The following is an 18,696-nucleotide window of genomic DNA, read 5'->3' as shown; positions in this document are numbered from 1 at the left end:
TCATAAACAATAAGTTTTTGTAACAAACTTTATTCAGATGAAATTATATTAAGAACTGCCAATCTATATTTGTTTACAAAAACAATGGTTGTTATACCAGTCTGGTGAGACAGTATTGTTGTCATTACTGCATGCATAGCCTTTATTTTATCCTTCCAGGAAATTTCAGATCGTACAATATTATTGAGCTGTCATGAGTGGTTAGCAATGCTGCCTTACAGCGCCAGGGACCCAGGTTGGATTCCCGGCTTGGGTCACTGTCTGGAGTTTGCAGTCTGCATGTTCTGCGTGGGTTTCCTCCCACAGTTCGAAAGACGTGCTGTTTAGATGCATTGGCCGTGCTAAATTCTCCCTCAGTGTACCCGAACAGGCGCAGAGTGTGATGACTAGGGGATTTTCACAGTAACTTCATTGCAGTGTTAACGCAAGCTACTTGTGACTAATAAATAAACATGAGCATCTCTCTAATTGTACCAATTTCTCTTTTATTATCCCTCTGTTTAGTGATGTGCAGCACATACTTAGAATTGTATTTCTTCCATTTGTGACCCAGGGTGTAGTTTCCACCATTATCACAAGTACATTTTTGTACCTGTAACACTAAAAAGTCCCAAGGTACTTTACTCTTAACTTATTAGCCTTTATTAACTTAAAGTTGACACTGAGTCACAATCACTTAGTCAGACAAATGACCAGAAACTTGATCAGCGATTTATGTTTTCAGGAGCATGTCAAAAGGAGGAAAGTATGGTAGAGAGGAGGATTTAGAGAAGAAATTTCTGCAACTGAAGGTATAGCCAATAGTGGCAAAGTAATTAAAATCAACATGTGCAAGAGGCCAGAATTGAAGGAGCACAGATTCCTGAAGGCTGGAATGAGACTATGGAGGAATTTGTAAAGAAGGTTGAGAATTTTAAAATCATGATGTGGCTGAACAGAGCAGCATTGTAAGTCAGTCAGCAGAGGGGTGATGGATGAATGAGACTTGAAAGTTGGGAAACAGCCAGAATTTTAGACAGGTTCTACCCTCCATCAACTTGAGTTTCAGGCCAGCCAGAATTTTTTAGATGTATTCTTTCACAACAGGAGGAAGCTCCTCAATCATCCCCAGCCTTAATGATGGGAGGGGGTTCAGCACATCCCATAAAAGAGTTTTTTAAAAATCCTCTTTAAAAAAAACCCTGCATGTAAAATGAGCTAATTCTCAGGTAAAACTTTGAAACTAATAGATTTCCTGAAATGTTTTAGTTTATTACTCAACCACTTGCCAATCTGTCAAACAAGAGCAAAATCCTACAGATGCTAGAAATGTGAAAATTCTGGAAACACTTTGGTCTGACAGCATCTATGGAGAGAGAGAAACATTGATGAAACTGTGATGAAAGATCGCAGACCTGAAATACTAACTCTGCCAATCTGTCATATCGTTTCAGTTCACTGAACCATTTGTAAAACATGAACCGACCCTTGTCAGAATTGGTAAGGCTTGGTTATAAATACTGCTTCTGTGCTGACATGTACTGTTGTGGCAATGTAATCTGATCCTAACTCATTGACTGTGCCCCAAATGACAATGTTTGGCCCAAATTGTACTATAAATGAAGCAAAGCTCACACCTGGTTCTAAAGGTCGTGTTTCAAGTAAGGGAGGCATGCCTTGTGTAAAAATTTACACAACATATGAAGAATGTAAAAAAAAAGAACACCAGTAAGTTGGCAAAAAAGGAAGTAACTTAGTTCGAAGACCCTGCTGAAAATACAAACAGAAATGAGAAAGTTTGGTAATTTACAGCAACTAAATTTTCCCCAATATTTCAATTTTTCAATTTGTAGTTTCAGAATTTTTTAAACCATCTTGTCATTGAAATAGTTACTTAGCAGTTACTTGATAATACAGAACTTAAATATTGTTGAATAGAAGGACATGTTGTCGAAGTTTTTTGTCTTTCACTCATCAAGACAAATGCAAGAATGCCAAATTCCAAACCATCACAACAATTTATACTACAGGAGAGAAATAATTCTGATTGGCATTTTTTGAGATGGAACAGTCTAACATGCTCTCTTTCTTTAAGAAATCAATGAATGGATTCTCCACCACTGTTTTCCACAAACCGATCTTTTTCTGTCAACATAAACTTTGGGATGCCAAATAACTCCATGTGCTATAAGCTTAGCTTTATCAGCAATCTCATAAATGGTACCCCAGCTATTTGCTCACATTGCTGGCTTGATGCCGAAATAAAGCTCATCAAAGATATTCTGATCAGCTCATTGATGCTGTGTATTATGCAAACTTGCAAACTAGGATCGTAATATAGGACAGAAATGTGAACTCTTTTTTCAGAGGGTTGTGCGACTTTGGAACTCTGTCTCAGAAGCTGGTGGAAACGGGGTCAATATTTTTAAGGTGGACGTAGATTCTTGTTAGGCAAGGGAATCAAAGGTTATCATGGAAAGGGGAGAATGTGAAACTCAAAACATGAACCAATCAGCCATGATCTTATTGAATGGCAAAGCAGGTTTGAGGGGCTGAATGATCTACTTCTACTCCGATCTTGTATGTTCATACATACTGATTGAAAACATATGTCATACATACGAGTTGAAAACACGAGATGACAGTGGTTGGAATGTGAAGATTGCTTTCCTGGTGAATTGCTCATTGATATCAGAAAAGTGATGACCAGAGCATGATTCTGAGCACACTGGATCAGGTGAGACCAGCACTGAAAAATAAACTTTGTGACACAGACTGAGCCATTAGGCCTATACTTTGTATGTTGTGCTGCCATAGACAATGTTTGTGTGTGTATCTTTTCTGTCCTCTTTCTTTCTCTCACGCTCTCTCTTTCTCGTCTTCTTTATTGCACAATTAGTCTTGCTTTCAATGCTAGACCCAAAAGTGAGAGTTCTCCCAGTTCATGTCTCTCAGTAAATAGTTACTTAGCCTGCAGTTTAGTGACCGTGTGCTTGGTGAGTTAGTTGGTATGCTCTATATGGTTATGGTTATAGTGTAAAGTGAATGTCACATTGGTTTAATTCCAGGTTCTGGAAGAGAAAGGAAAGCTCCTGAAAGAGAAAGAAGCTCGGCAGAAACGCCTGGATTATCTTGCAAATGAGCTACAGAAGCTTCGAAAGCAACAAGGTAGAAATTGGCATGGGCCTGCCTCCTTCGACTCTGTGCTAAACTGTTCTGCTTGTTTGATACAGAAGTTGCTACAAATGTTTATTTCTGTCATCCTTTTATTGACCAGCTGCTTTAAAACAGGCTACCTTGTCCTTTAAATCCTTATTCCATAAAATAATTGTGGTTAGTCGTACTATTCCTTGCTGTCTATGTTCGGCCATCATTTTTTCTTTACTGATTTGTTTACTTTGTAGTGTATTTAAAAAAAACTTTTTTTCATTTTTGTATACTTAAATCCCAGTAGTAGCCACTTTGCAGGTTACTGTGTTGGGTTTTGTACTTAGGAAGGTGAGCTAACTGTTGCGTACTGTACTATGAACACACCATTGTAACAAGGTAAGAATCACTACGAACATTGGTTTACTGCCAAGATTTTTATGTTGAAGCACTGGGGAAACGGGGGAAGAAAACAACAACCGAAAGACATCTGGCTGGGGTATTGACTAAGTGGAGTCTATACTGCCAATCAACAGAGGTGGAAGGGAACCTCTTCAAATGCTGAGGACAGAGCCTCTTTAATGTAATAATTTCTGCTGTAGTTAACAAATCGGTGTTTCAGCCCCACCCCTCCAGGTGGAACTTGAACCCACAAACCACCTATCCACAGAACACCAATTGTCTCTGAACTGTACAGCAACTTCATTGACCTCCACTCCCCTTGGTCAATGGAGAATGGAATAAGCTGAAAAACTTGGTGAATCCACTGTTATAAACTGGGGATATACTCAAGGGATGTGCATTAAATGAGGTGATAAGTTTTGAAACTAAATCTTCACCTCTCCCTTCCACTTTAAATGTGCAAAGGAGAATTGCTAAGAAAGAAACGTCGTGAGAAAGACGGACACAAGGATCCTCTTCTTGTTGAAAATGGCAAGCTCCAGGAAGACATTGTGCGCCAGATGTCTTTAGTTCGCAAGCAGGTTGAGGAGACGGTTAAAAAGCTATCTGAGCTGGAGAAAGTGGCTCAAATCTTGGGGGTGGTGATTCAAGATAAAAGTTTTAAATCGTCTGACAAACGGAAAGATGATATCTTGGAAAAAGTGCTGCTAAAAGAAGAAAAGTTGTCATCTTCAAAGGTAGTGACTTTTGAAATACTTATTCAAAAAGTACTCATCAAAATATGCTGAACAAGTTGGACCCGGATAAAGGACGTCATAATATGATCTTGACCATATTTTGCTTTAATTGGAAAAATTACATTTCTGTTTCCATTTTTATTTTGTTTATGGCTTTATCTCCTCCTGCAGCAGCAAACATTTCTGTTTATTCAGATGGGACATCAATTCCCAGGTCTTTTGACCCTAAATATAAAAAGCATCCTGGCTTCCTCTTTCTCCCCCACCCAACCATTCCTGAAGCAGCTGTCTGCAGATCATGAATGTGATCCAGAACTGTTACATATTTAACACCCAACTTCAATTCCAACAGCTCAGATGGAAGGCCACATGGCACATTATTATTATTATATCATGACGGCCTTTTTAAGGGAGTTACTATGTGAATTTGGACTTGTTTGAAATTTGATTTGTGCTTTGGAATATGACTATCTCTGTGGGTCTTAATACAGGAGATTTCAACAAGAAAAGGATCTTTGGAGGAGTTGGATGCTAAAACAAAGAAGCTCCGTGCCAACCTTCCAGAATCTGGGGGTGTGTACGAATACTATGATGCAGGGAACCACTGGTGCAAAAATTGCAACACCATTTGTGGGACACTGTTTGACTTTTTCACTCACATGCATAACAAACGACATAGGCAGGTGCGTATATACACTGTTTTCTGTTAGTTGCACAAAAGTTTAATTTGAAAAGTCACACTTCATGTAGGCAACACAGTGGAAAATGTATCATGGGCCAAGCTATAATTTGTTGGAAACTGAATTAAATAAAAGGAAAAGTAAAGCAATTTAAAATAGAGAAGTTTTGAGTTTATTCTATTTGAGTCAAATCAGGAAAACTCTGGGAAGTAAAAATAGTTGACCTGCCCATCCCAAATGCCAAATCATTAAACTTTCCCACCAAAACTGAAAAATCAACAAAAAGATTACAATCCTAGAAACTTCTCTCAAAATACTTTTTAAATTATTGATTATTTAGAGAGATACAACCTTTGTGAAAATGTAGGTATGATGCTGCAAAAAAAGTTTGAACGACAGTGATGGTTTAAAACCCGGGATCAACTTGGTTACAGTTATAGCATTTGAAGTAATGAGAGAAGTTGAAGACCAAGGAAAGCCTTAGCTTTTAAATAACAATATGTGTGAGGCGATACTTCTTGGTTTGGTAATGAGGGATGGGTCAAAAAAAAACATGAATGAAATGTCAAGGAATAAGTATCAGCAAAGGGAAGTCTTCAGTTTTGCAGAGAATGAAACTCCCAAAACTAAAGAATCAAATGGGAAACCTGTATTAGAATTTAATAAATGAAAAATCCTGAAAATGTTGTATAACTTCTGGAATTTATTACAACTCAACCTACATTTCTGCAAGTATGCTGGCTTTTTAAACTTGAATTTTATACAATAAGTTTGAAAACTGGTGTCCAATTTAATAAGCTTTATATTTCAGTTCTTCTTTTCTCACATTGAAATGAAGGGGGAGAAAGATAAATATCAAATTTATATTTCGTATTCAAGGGAAGAGAGAGAACTTGATTTGTTTAATTTCAAAAAATGTTAAGTCTTGAAACTGCTGTTTGGAGGTTATGAAGAGATGTTGTGTACCTCTGCTGTCCCTTTGTCTGTTTTTAAGACGTGTAATTTAAAATCTTTAATATGCAAAATTAGCTTGTGCCAAACTGCACATTTGCTGTCTCTGCACAGAAACCTTTTGTCCTGTATTTAGAACAGTGGGCATGTCTCTTTGATTTTCAAAAATTGCAAACCAATTTGCAATTCGTTTCCAAACTCGCAATATCAGCTACAAACCTTTTCCAGTAGCTAATGCAATAAATGGAAGGTGGTATGAAACCCAGAATTCAATATATAGAATTCTGTAATACAGCTTTCTCTGTTTAAAGCAGTTTACAAAAAAAAGTTCATTTTTTCTTTGGTCCTTTCCATTCTGATCTGTTTTTTATATTTTCCACAGCAAGTGCATCGATAAACTACAATGTGAAAAATGCATTTGATACACATCTGTAATGTATTGTTGTGCTGTAACAACTAATTGTATTTCCTGGTATGTACCAGTTGTACTCTGTATAAATTAATGTACAAATCCACCATGTACCTCTGTCACTGTGCAACTAGACACTGGATCCTTATGATCGACCATGGACAGCAAAGATGTCAAGTGAAGACAAAAATGCTTCTGTTAAACGAACTGATAAAATAACACTGCCAGCAAAAGGTGAGTTTGTGTTTTATTTCCTTTTGCCAACTGTCCTGACTGTTTTACTATAGTTAGCTGTTTTATGGAAAGAGGAGTTGGAGAATTGAACTCAGTTTGTAATTCAGCTACATATTTGTGCCTAATTACTTTGCATGTTCTTCATACAGTGAAGTAGGATAGGTACTTGTGCTTGGCCAGTGGGGGATGAGATCCTGATGTAATTCTTCAGTATTTCCCTTTAATCGCTTCCTCAGTTCTTGTTCAAAATTCCAGTTGTTGCATGGTTCTATGTAAGGGACCCATCTGTAGATGGGAAAACCTCATAAGGCAGGTTAGCTTGGGTAATAATCAGAGTTGATCTACAAATATTGACGCTGTACACGTGCAGAGATTGCTGCAATTGGCTTCAGCACCCTATTGACTAGGTGGAAAAAGACCTGATCTCTATATAATGCACATCTGAAGATACAAATGAGGATGAGACTAGGTTTGTTGCCCAATAGATCAATTAACCCTCTTCATTGGTGTTCAACTTGGCCATGGTGTCAACAAACCATGAATGACTATAATGCATGGTCTAACAATTCATTGCCATTTGGGAAAAGGGGATTGTCAACCAGCCGAAGGGCTCTAATCAGGGTGGCATCTTGTAGATATGTATAGCTTGGAATACAGTACCACCAACTAAATATATTAAAAATCTGGGGATTGTGTTCTTGTGACATACAATATATGAATTATTTTCTGTATTTCATCTAATCTTCTGACTGTATACCTGTCCTTGCCTCAGGTTCAGAATTTCTGATGCCAGTCACGGGATTTTACTGCCAGCTCTGTGAAGAGTTCTATGGAGATCAGATCTGTGCTGAAGATCATGTCAAATCACGTGGTCACAATGATAAGTATAAGGTTAGGAAGAAAACAGATTATAAAGCATTTCCAGAATGGAGATAGCAACGTGGGGACATAGTCCACTAGTTATGTGTTCTATCTATCTAAAGCACATACTCTTTAAGGCATATATGCACTGTATGGCACACACAAATGTTTCATACTTCCCATGTTGTAATTCCTGCATTACAACGCTGGCCACACTTCTAATACATTAACATTAAAGTTCTTTGGGACATCCTGAGATTGTGAAAGGTACTATAAAAATGCAAGTTTGTTTTAATTGAGTTTATTTTTCAAAATGTCTTTTTGCAGATATGATGCAAGAAGGACAGGCACTTGCATTTTCTATGAAGCATCTCTTTTCCATTTGATGGAAATTAATTATGAAACTTTCAGGGGATGCCAATACCTGTGTTCAAAATACACAGTGATTGGAGAGAACAGCTTTGATGCCATTCCCAACTATCAGAGCTGTTCTGTTTTCTGATGCAAATGGATTTGGTGTTGGACAGGTTTCAATATCCAACAATAAGTGGTGAAGTATTCTTCAATCATTGTTATAATACTTTTTATGTGGAATAAAACTCCATGGAAGGAAAAAATGGCTATTTTTGACCAGTCTTGACTTTATGGACCAACTAATATAAAAACAATTCAACTGCAGCTCACACATGTCTAAACAGGGCTTTTTGTGTTTCTTCTTGACTTTACTGCAGTATGAGTACAAATAAAATCAAAATAAAATTTAGTGGTGTTCCCATTTAGTAGGTTTTTAAAAGGACCAGAAATGAATTAATGACCCATGGTAATTAATTGCAAAATAAAATGGTGTAACATAACCCTATTTGAGTAGTGATACTTTTCTGTCTTCCTACTCAATGCTGCAAACCTGAAATGACAAAATAATTGAAGCATGGTCTTTGGGTAATGTCAGCAGTAACTGAAGCTACCACTGCCCTTTGTGCAGAACAATCGTGTAAGATGGGAACTTGAATTCTTCAATTTGATTTTATTCATAAGCATGTTAGAAGTTTCTTTCCTACCATGTCAGTTAGTGTAATTTTTAATGACTCAGGTACCATATGGAGTAATACAGCTACTGAAGATAATATTTCTGGATGTGCAAAAGTTCAAGAAGGCCTGACGTTGCTGCTTATTGTAGCAGAGTGTAGTGCTTTGGATGTGCTTTGTTTGCCTTGATTGTATGTTTAATTTCAGCATGGGATATCATTGAGGCTTGGTGTCCAATGTACTGTGCAATTGTATTTTTTCATAAAAAGAACATGTAAAGTGTTTTACCCATGTAACCCAAAGCCATCCACCCTGCACGTATGTGTGGTGTGTGTGCGTGCGTGTTTACATGTGTATACATGTGTGTGCACCATGATACTGGCTCCATGAAACTTTGCATATTAATGTCAAATTGCATTTCTTTCACTCAACTAAGCACAAATATGACTGCTAGGTCTCGTCAGTTCTAGAAGAAAGACAAAGCTGCTCTCAAGTTTCAGTATAGGCCTGATCATTGAAAGCTTTATGGTGTCAGACTGACCTGTACAGACCAAGGGGTGCTGTATTTATCATATTTCAGATCTTAGTTGAAATGGGCTGGATTTGTCTTGGGTGTGATCTTTCTTTTTGACCCCTTTGTTCCCATTCACAGGGCCCACTGATATTCATACGACAACTCTGAAGTGAAGAGTGGTATTTTGCTGGGAGGTTTTGGTTGCCTATGGAGTCCTATCACAATACATCTTTTCCCCAAGGAAAAGGTGTCTCTGCGTACCATGTCCTAGTTTGAAAGGGATGAAGGGGAAAAGGGGATTTTGAAGTTGATTTACTGAAGACCAGTTTTAACCCTATCTTATCCAATGCTACCTGGTATCTTTCTGCTTTTCCCATGCTCAGCATCTATCTTCTTTCCTGCTTCATGTATCCTTCTTTTTCCCTCCCCCTTTTTTACTTACCATCCTGATGCTATACCTGGATTCTTAAATGACCTATGCTGAGCCTGTATCCTTACAAATTGCTTCATGCTTTGCCTATGTTCTTTCAGTTCCCATGGTGAGCCTGTACATCCCAAATCCACTTGAACGGAAATGGAGAGAAATCAACACCTTAAGTTCCCTTTCAAATCATGTACCATACTGCTTTGGGAAATAGATCACTTCTTCATTGCTGGGTCAAAATACTGGAACTGCCTCCTTTAACAGCATTAGAAGAGTACCAACAGCACAGAAGCTGCACTTGACCAAGATTGCTCACCACCATCTTCTTGAGCGTTCCTTTAATGAGTTAATTACTCATTCTATCACCATCATTGTCTCTTCATATTACTGATCTGTGATCTTTGCTCATGCATTTGTTGTGTTTTGAAATGTGAAAGGGTTGTTCAGATGTTCTAGAAAACACAGACAATATATTGGAAGATTGTTTGGGGTCGGGGGGGGGGGGTGTTAAAAACTCCCCAAAAAATAAACTATTTTACTTCCTTTAATCAAGGAGAAGAATTATTGCACAGAACAACTGACGTTTTGTTGAGTTTTTAAGTATGGGTTGTTTGAGACGTAAGTAAACTTTTCTTTGTTTTAAAACTGTAAATGGTGTATATTTTCCAAGAATTACAGCTTTTCTTTCTGTATTATTTTGATAGGAATACTTAAATGTGAATCCTGTCTATGAACAGCGAAGAAACTTAGATCGCCAGGCTGGCTTAGTAGTGATTACTGAGACAGAGCGTCGACGTCAGGCAAGCTTGAAAAGGAAAATAGATGATGAGAAAGCAGTTCAGAAACAGAAGAGGCTGGAAGAAAGCGATGAGAGGAAGGCAAAGCTAATGCGATTGGATATGGAAGAGCGTGAGAGTGTCACTGAGCTGGAAGAAGAAAGAAGTGACCGTTCATCCTCCCACAAAATAGAGCTCAATAACAAGCCAGGCATAAAACTGATGCTGAAAAAGGATGAGGTTGAAGACAAGAAAGATGAGGAACAAGGTTCATCCTTTGGTAAATTTAGCTGGAAGAAACCTGACAAAGAGGAGGAGAAAAGCAGCACAGTTGGAGTCAAGGAAGAAAATAGTGAAGGCAGCAAGGAAAAAGATGATGGCAAGGGACAGGGAGGAAAATCTGCCTCCAAGACCATTGAAATTAAACTCTCAGGAAAAACTCTTATCGCTCACACCACCCCATGGGTACCATTCACTTCAGTAAGCACCACCACACAGGCAAAAATCCGCCCCAATCTTCCCGTGGCTAACATGCCACTGAGGAAGGCTAGTGGGTCATCTGTCAATAAACCAGCACCTTTGGACACATTCCTCTCCATTCGGTCTTCAGGGGCTTCCAACAAACCACTACCTGTAGTTAAGGCTGGAGTGTTGTTGCCTCCTGATGTGATCTCCAGGGCCTTTGGTGGAGAGGAAGTAACTTTGAAGGGAAGTGTTCTGGATGTACATCGAGAGCCAGATCGTTTGGCTGAAGAACCAGCCCCTGGAGTCTCTGCATGTGAGCAAACCATATTGGCTGTTCCAGTCCGCCCACCACCGCCACTTGTATCTCTCTCTGACTCCAGTAAGAAAACCGAGAAACCTAAAAGCTGCCTGGCTGCTGCTAATGCTAAAGATTTGTATGGTATTTACTACAGTAGCTCAGGCAAGGGTCCAGCTGATCGACTTGGCAGCAATGCTCAAAGTGCCAAATTGGTGCCTGGTACACTGAAACCAGCAGCAGGGCAAGTCAAAAGCGGGGATGGAAAATCTTCTGAAGAGCTAGTCCCAGGTCAGAGCAATGAAACTGATACAGGTGAACAGTCTAAAAGCATGGATATACTGAATGCTCAAGATATGGGGCCATGTGAAGATGATCGTTTAAGCATCTCTATAACAAAACTGCAAAATAAAAGTAGTGAAATAACTGCTCAACAAGGGAGCCCAGCTGGAAAATGGATGGTTGACACTGTAGAACAACCAGAAGAGGGTCATGGCAACTTAGGTTTCACCAATCCATCAGAAAAAGTTGAAGATGAAGAGGTGAATGCCTCTGTCATACAATCCACTGTAGGACAACCACAGCAGTGTGATGATCTAACCATCAGTTCAGACAAGGATGCTAAGGATGTGGAATTGCATACCTCCAAATTAGACGACCGTGTTGAACAGTCTCAACATTATGACATCTTCAACACAGTTGAACAAGTTCAGTACATGGAAATTGATGCTGTGGTATCAGATAAACATTCAGAACATCAACAGTGTGATTTAAGTAGTTCAAATGCACTTCAGGTTAAGGGTGTAGAACGGGTTGATCCTGTATGTGTTGACACAAATTTAAGCATCCTCACTGCAATGGAAGTCGGAGATGTTGATACTCCCACACTAGATAGTGCTGTGGATGATGACCTGAACATCTCCAATCAAGATGAACAGGTTAGAGATGAAGTTCATACATTGAATAGTAATGCAGAACACCATCTAGAACATTGCGATGCTGTTTTAATTTTTCCTACTGCAACACAAGAAGCTGTGGATGTGGAAAAAGATGGTCATGTTTTAGATAGCACTGTAGATCAACCAGAACAGTGCGATACTGACTTAAAAACCTCTGAACCAGTGGAAGAGGTTAAGGATGTGGAAGTAGATACCTCTGCCTTAGATGACAATTTAGATCAGCCAGAACAGTGCGATACTGACTTAACTTCTGAACCAGTGGATGAGGTTAAGGATGTGGAAGTGGATGTTGCTGCCGCTGTAGATCAGCCAGAACAGTGTGATACTGAATTAAATGTCTTTGAACCAGTGGGTGAGGTTAAGGATATAAAAGTGGATGCTTTCATATCTGATAACATTGCAAAACAGCAGTATGAAGTTGGGTTCAGCATCAGTCCAATGGATGAGATGGGAAATGTAGAAGTAAATAACCCAATATTAGATGGCATCATGCAGTATCAACAATTTGATGCAGTGAAGGCTGAAGAAATGGATGGCTATAAAGTAGATCAAATTGGAGATAATGAAATGAGCAATTCACTACAGACTGATCTGTGTGATAATCATGTGATAAATGCACCTATCCCAGCTGAGGAAGAAATTAAACTGACTGACACTTTGCAAATTAAATCTTGTGGTAGTGAAGGGATTACCCATTTTACAGAGCAGCCAGGTACTGATGCTGAGCAGAGTATTCCGAATCCTGCAGAACAATGCAGGGAAATGAGCAGTTCACAACCAGCTCAGCAGCATGATAATAGTGAGGTGAGTTTCCCGGACACAGAGCAGGGTCAACATTATGGTGGGAGCAGCTTTCCTGAAGCGGAAGATCTGTCTGAGTGTAATAGAGTTAGTATTTCAGATCAAACCAGGCATAATAATGATAGTCAGATTAGCACCCTCAACCCTGAAGTGCAGGCAGCAGATGGTGTAGAAAAGGCCTTAGAGCAACCTGCAGTGCTTCAAAATGTTAATGTGAGCACACCAGAAATGGCACAGAAGGAAAGTAAACCAAGTGGCTCACAGTCAACAGAAGCTGGTGGTAGAAGCAAGGCAGGTACTAGAGAGGAATGCAAGAGCACTGGTAGTTCACGGACCTGCTCCAGACGAGCAGCACAAACTGGAAAGGGTGCTTTGGGCTCTCAGAATCCTGGTAAAAAAACAGAAAAACGTGAATCAGATGAATCTGCCAAGCAGCCACGTCGCCGAAGTGCAAGAAACCTTCGGTCAGCAAAGTAAAATTGGAAAGTAGCACTGACATAACAGCAAAATAACTGCAAATATTGTATTCATTGACAGATAATGAGGCACACAAAACCATCTTTGTTCTGAACTGCAGACTAGGGCCTGAGCTTTGATTTCTACTCCTTTCTGCCTTCCTAATTTTTAAAGAGGTTGTGATTTTCTTTTAGCGGAGGAGGTTGGGGGTTATTTTTCTTTTTTAGGTATGCAAGCTGTAAAAGTTCCAGCAAAGGTTTCCAATCGTTTTCTAAGTGCTCTGTAGCATTGTAATTTTTTTCTTTTTGCATGGTGCTGCATTATGTTGCAACGGGCACCTAGGGCACAAGCATTCCACTTCAAAAAAATCGATGTTTGATTAAGTGTGGGACATTTCTAAACTACTACTTAAGCTGCTTAAGAAGATAGAAGGCTTTGTGTTGCAACATTTGTAAACTGGCTTGGAGGAATATGTTTCCAATTTTTTTAAACAAACTGCTCTTCTGTAATTGGTTGCCGTTATTGTACAGGCCAGAAGAAATCATCTTGTCACTTACGATAAAACATTAGATGTTTTTTAAGTAGTTTATAGTTCATTCTGTTTGATTCCCAATATTGTGCATTAAACAGTGTAGTCAAGTCTGTGTGTCTGTCTTTTGTTCTCTTGTTTCACAATTCTGCAATGTTGTTTCCACTAATGAATTGACTTCACCAGTGTATCTTAGCATCCTGAGTGCGAAGTCAGCTGGTAAGACAGGACAAGAGCATGGACCCAAATTACGATTTTCACTTTTTTTGTAAATGCTATGCTTTGTAATTTTACTAGTTTGCAGTAACTTTCCTCTGTTACGGTCAATAGAGCAATGCAGAACTGATGAAACGGAAACCAAGAAAGGAAGATACTGAACTCATTTCCCCTCTGAACAAAATATCACAGTATCATTGCATTGGCAATTTCTGTACAATTCTGTTTGAAACAGTAATGTTAAAAAAAAACCACCCTGTGAACTTGATGGACTGTAATCAAAAGTTGCTTGAATGATACTTATTTGCATAATTGCTATGTTAAAACGTTATAAATAAAACTACTCCATTCAATTGTACAAGGATCTGCCTCGTCTTTGATCAGTTTACAGCTACAGAATGTTCTGGAATGGCTAGATAGAAGTTTGGCATGTTTCAGAACCACAGAGCACCAATATTTTCAACTTTAATTGCTCCCATTGACAACGCAACTAGGTTGAGAGTTTTGGAGAAAATTTTGAAAAATCAGGAAAGGGTTCTTACTTGCACCTTCCGTGCAGAGCATTACAATATTGTCGAAGTAGAATTGTAAGTTTAGAATTCAGAAAACTTGCGATAGAATGAAAATTAAATTAGCTTGGATCACTGTGCATGTGTGACGCCAATATTAAAAGCAGAGATAACCATAGTTATATTTTTAATATTTTGGTTCTCTTCCTTTATACATTTTAATTTCTTGGTTCTTCAGGGTCAGTCAGCATTGTTTTGTCTGGCTCTGTTCATAGAATGTCTGTAAATCCATCCTCATTATTTTTACCATCTTACTGTACTTTGCCAGTCTAAATCTCAGCAAGCGATATTTAAGATATAACTTGCCTTTGTGAAGAGCAAGATATCAATTAAAACCGCTTTGATCCTGAGGTTGTGCTATTCAGGGTTAAATATTTGATTTTATCTGATTGAATAGTGATGTGATTTGTGTTTAAAGATCAGATCTTTCAAGGAAAATTGTTAACAATGCTTTGAGAAAAGGTAATGTGCAAAGGTTTTGTGGTACAGCGTGAGTAATGTATGTGCTAGAACCCAGTCCTAAAATCATCTTGAAATAACTAAGGCTTTCCTTTCTTCAAGATCTAGTTTTGTCAGAGTGTCTTCTTTAGATGCTCTTTTGGCTATGTCATCTAATGTACTTTTAATGCTTTTTCTTAGCATTTGGATGCAAAAGATCAAAATACTGCTTCCTCCAAATTTTGATTTCTATCAGTTATTTTATGAAATCAGTTTGAAGGTCCAAGCCCATTGTGCATTGATTGAGGAGAAAATAAACCATAAAATCTTCAGTAGAGATAAATGATAAGTGATTCCAAGGCTTGTTGGTTGTCAGCGTGTAAAGATCAAAGTGGAATAAGAGGTCTGTAAGGTCCTTGGAGTGGTCATGCCATCTGAGGAAGGTTTATTGACATGTAGGAAATATGTACTTGGGTGAAGCAGGGGAAATCCTGCAGGTTAAAAACACCTAAATTGAAAAATATTAGATATCTTTGGGAAAAAATACCCCACTGTTAATTTCACACGAGGGACATAGCTTGCTCTTTAAGGATTTGTGGCTGGCTATGGATCATGGATCAATGTGGGACATACAAGCCAAATTATTAATACAGTCATTCAGAGTTCTTTGCACAGCAAGCTGCAGAAATGTCTCTGAAGTCATCCTTGGTATGTCTCCCCAGTGTAATCGGCTGACAAATCTTTAAAGTAAAATTAGGGTTACATTTGTACCAAGAGGGTTCCTGAATTGTGTAGTCCAATGTGATGTAATTATAGACTGGGACACGAGACAATGCAAAATAATTTGGTGAAATCAGACAATTGAATGAAATCAGATTACTAGACAACAGGCATTATTGACTGCTGGACTGCAAGTTGTACCCTCACCTTGCCTAAGATTCAAACTATGGCTTGCCAATACAATGTGCATAAGATTCATGCTTTCTATCACTTTAATCATAATGTTCCTTTTAAAAATGTTATTTCTTTTATTTGTTAATTGTAAATGGCTGCAACCCAGGATGTGAATGTCTGAGTCCTTTTAAGATGTCACATCATTATGGCAATGACATAAAGCAACTGTTGAGCCCATGAAAATAGTGAGGACTCTCAATTCCTCGCCAGTTTCCTCAGGTAAGCCAGCTCTCTAAGCTATAAATTATTTTGACAGGTTTGTGTATTGGCCAAGATTTTTCATTTATTTTATATGATATTTGAGATTATTCATAAATGATTTTTGACTTGTTGCAAAATGTTCCTTTCTCCATTGTAAGCTGTTTAAATTTTCTCAGCCACTCTCTTAGACCATAAGATATAGGAGTAGAATTATGGTCATTCCGCCATCATGTCAGCTTCACCATTCAATCATAGCTGATGAATTTCTCAAACCCATTCTCCCGCCTTTTCCCTGTAACCTTTGATTCCCTTACCAATCAAGAACCTATCTTTGCCTTAAATCTACTCAATGACCTGGCTTCCACAGCCTTTTGTGGCAATGAATTCCATAGATTCATCACCCTCTGAAGAAATTTCTCCTCATCTCCTATTCTAAAGGGCTGTGTCCTCGGATCCTAGTTCCTATTAATGGGAACACCTTCGCCACGTCCACTCTATCCTGGCTTTTCAGTATTCTGTAAGTTTCAGTGAGATCCCCCCACTTGGCCATAATTTAGTTACAATTTTTCTTTGATTCCCCATTCATTTGAAGGAGAAGCATCGGATGATGTCTTAGCACTGGACTTTTAGAAAAAAGGAACATCCACGTGGATGTAATATAGCCAGCTGGAAATTGCTGCTGAACACAAACGCTTGTATAAGGGTGATCTATAATTGGTGAAAGGGGTATAACAATTAAAAGCCTCATGATCAAGTTAGTAATTAAATGCCAGACTGGAGTAAAGTGAATTGAAGCCTCTTCCTTCCCATCAGTATACCCCTTGTGAGTGCCATCTAAATTTTGAATACAGCTATTCAATCAGGCTCCACTGATAAAACTTAAATATGAGATATTAAAAGTGACGGCAGTCACTCAGCAGTTAGAATTTAAATACTCTGGGTTAGCCATTGAACTGTCTATTTGGTCCATAAATTATACCCTTTTCAAGGGAGCAAGCGCTGAAGGAACTGAGCACAAATGGACACACTGCTTCACACGATCCAGTCTTGTGTGTTTGTTCATACTTTTTGGGTAACAAGCTAGACCATTGTGAGTTTGCTAATCCTGTGGACCTATATCTATTGGTCTTGTGTCATTGCGACAGTGGGGTGCCACCCCATGCACAGCAAAACTTTTGATATTAGAACATGGTGTCTAAACACCACCTGGAATTTGGGGTGAATGCCAGGTCATGTGGAACCTACAGTAAGTAGTCGCTCAACACTCATTTTGGTAGATTGAACCAGGGCAGGACTTGCTCAGTTAATGGTAGAGTGTTGGGGAGAGTTACAGAACAAAGAGATCATAGCTCCTTGAAAGTGGAGTCACAGGTGGACAGAGTGGTGAAGAAGGCATTTGACATACTTGGTTTCATCGATCAGAACATTGAATACAGGAGTTGGGACGTCTTGTTGAAGTTGTACAAGACATTGGTAAGGCCACACTTGGAATACTGTGTGCAATTCTGGTCACCCTATTCATAGAAATCATAGAAACCCTACAGTGCAGAAGGAGGCCATTCGGCCCATCGAGTCTACACCGACCACAATCCCACCCAGGCCCTACCCCCCACATATTTTACCCGCTAATCCCGCTAACCTACACATCTCATCTCAGGGCTCTAAGGGACAATTTTTAACCTGGCCAATCAACCTAACCCGCACATCTTTGGACTGTGGGAGGAAACCGGAGCACCCGGAGGATGCTACCAGGACTTGATGGATTGAGTTATAAGGAGAGGCTGAATAGACTGGGACTTTTTTCTCTGGAGTGTAGGAGGCTGAGGGGTGACCTTATAGAGGTCGATAAAATAATGAGGGGCATAGACATGGTAGATAGTCAATATCTTTTCCCAAAGGTAGGGGAGTCTAAAACTAGAAGGGATAGGTTTACGGTGAGAGGGGAGAGATACAAAAGTGTCCAGAGGGGCAATTGTTTCACACAAAGGGTGGTGAGTGTCTGAAACAAGCTGCCAGAGGTAGTAGTAGAGGCGGGTACAATTTTATCTTTTAAAAAGCATTTAGATAGTTACATGGGTACGATGGTGTTGTGGGAAATCTACCACTTCGGAGTCAGACTTGGAGGTTCAACAAAACAGTTTTATTTCGGACAAAGCATTGGGAGAAACCACTGGTACTCCGCAGTACTTGGCAGCTACCTTCTCAACTACACAATGGTAGTTGAGCATCTCTTATACTTTTTAAGACAATAGGCAGTAAGGACATTAGCCATTAACACATCGTTACAAGTTGAGTAGACAGATACGGACATGGACAGTTAACACATCGTTACAAGCAGACAGGCACGGACATGGACAGTTAACACATCATTGTACGTAGAATGGATACATTCATGCAGTTATGTCCTCTATCAATGACTGGTTTCGGTATATACATTTATGTCCCCATCGGTGGCTGATCTCGTTACATTTATGCATTTATTGCCCCATCAGTGGCTGACCTTGTTATCAAACTCATTGTTCTGGGTCTGCTCTTTATCTCAAGTCTTAAAGTGCCCCAGGTCTGACCAGTTTCCTGCAGCAATTCAGACACTGCAGGTTTTAACTCTGTAACTGTCTGTGCCCAAAGTCAGTGCCTTTTAATGTCCCTTCCCAGAGTCCATTTTGTGTGCCA

The 18,696-nt window shown here is 39.1% G+C and overlaps 1 protein-coding gene across 3 annotated transcripts in view; it reads left to right on the top strand.

The window, feature by feature from the left end:
- Positions 1–14,214, top strand: part of znf318 (zinc finger protein 318) — an 84,496-nt gene extending 70,282 nt beyond the window's left edge. For all 3 annotated transcript variants that reach the window (XM_078212143.1, XM_078212144.1, XM_078212145.1), the window contains exons 4-9: positions 3,048–3,147; positions 3,994–4,265; positions 4,757–4,948; positions 6,440–6,539; positions 7,312–7,430; positions 10,069–14,214. In XM_078212143.1, coding sequence (XP_078068269.1) covers positions 3,048–3,147; positions 3,994–4,265; positions 4,757–4,948; positions 6,440–6,539; positions 7,312–7,430; positions 10,069–13,137 — 3,852 coding nt within the window. In that variant the 3' untranslated portion in view covers positions 13,138–14,214. The remainder of the gene's footprint in view (positions 1–3,047; positions 3,148–3,993; positions 4,266–4,756; positions 4,949–6,439; positions 6,540–7,311; positions 7,431–10,068) is intronic.
- Positions 14,215–18,696: the final 4,482 nt, after the last annotated feature.

Source organism: Mustelus asterias, chromosome 5 (assembly GCF_964213995.1).
Source record: "Mustelus asterias chromosome 5, sMusAst1.hap1.1, whole genome shotgun sequence".
NCBI lineage: Eukaryota > Metazoa > Chordata > Chondrichthyes > Carcharhiniformes > Triakidae > Mustelus > Mustelus asterias.
This window is presented reverse-complemented; position numbering and strand designations above follow the sequence as displayed.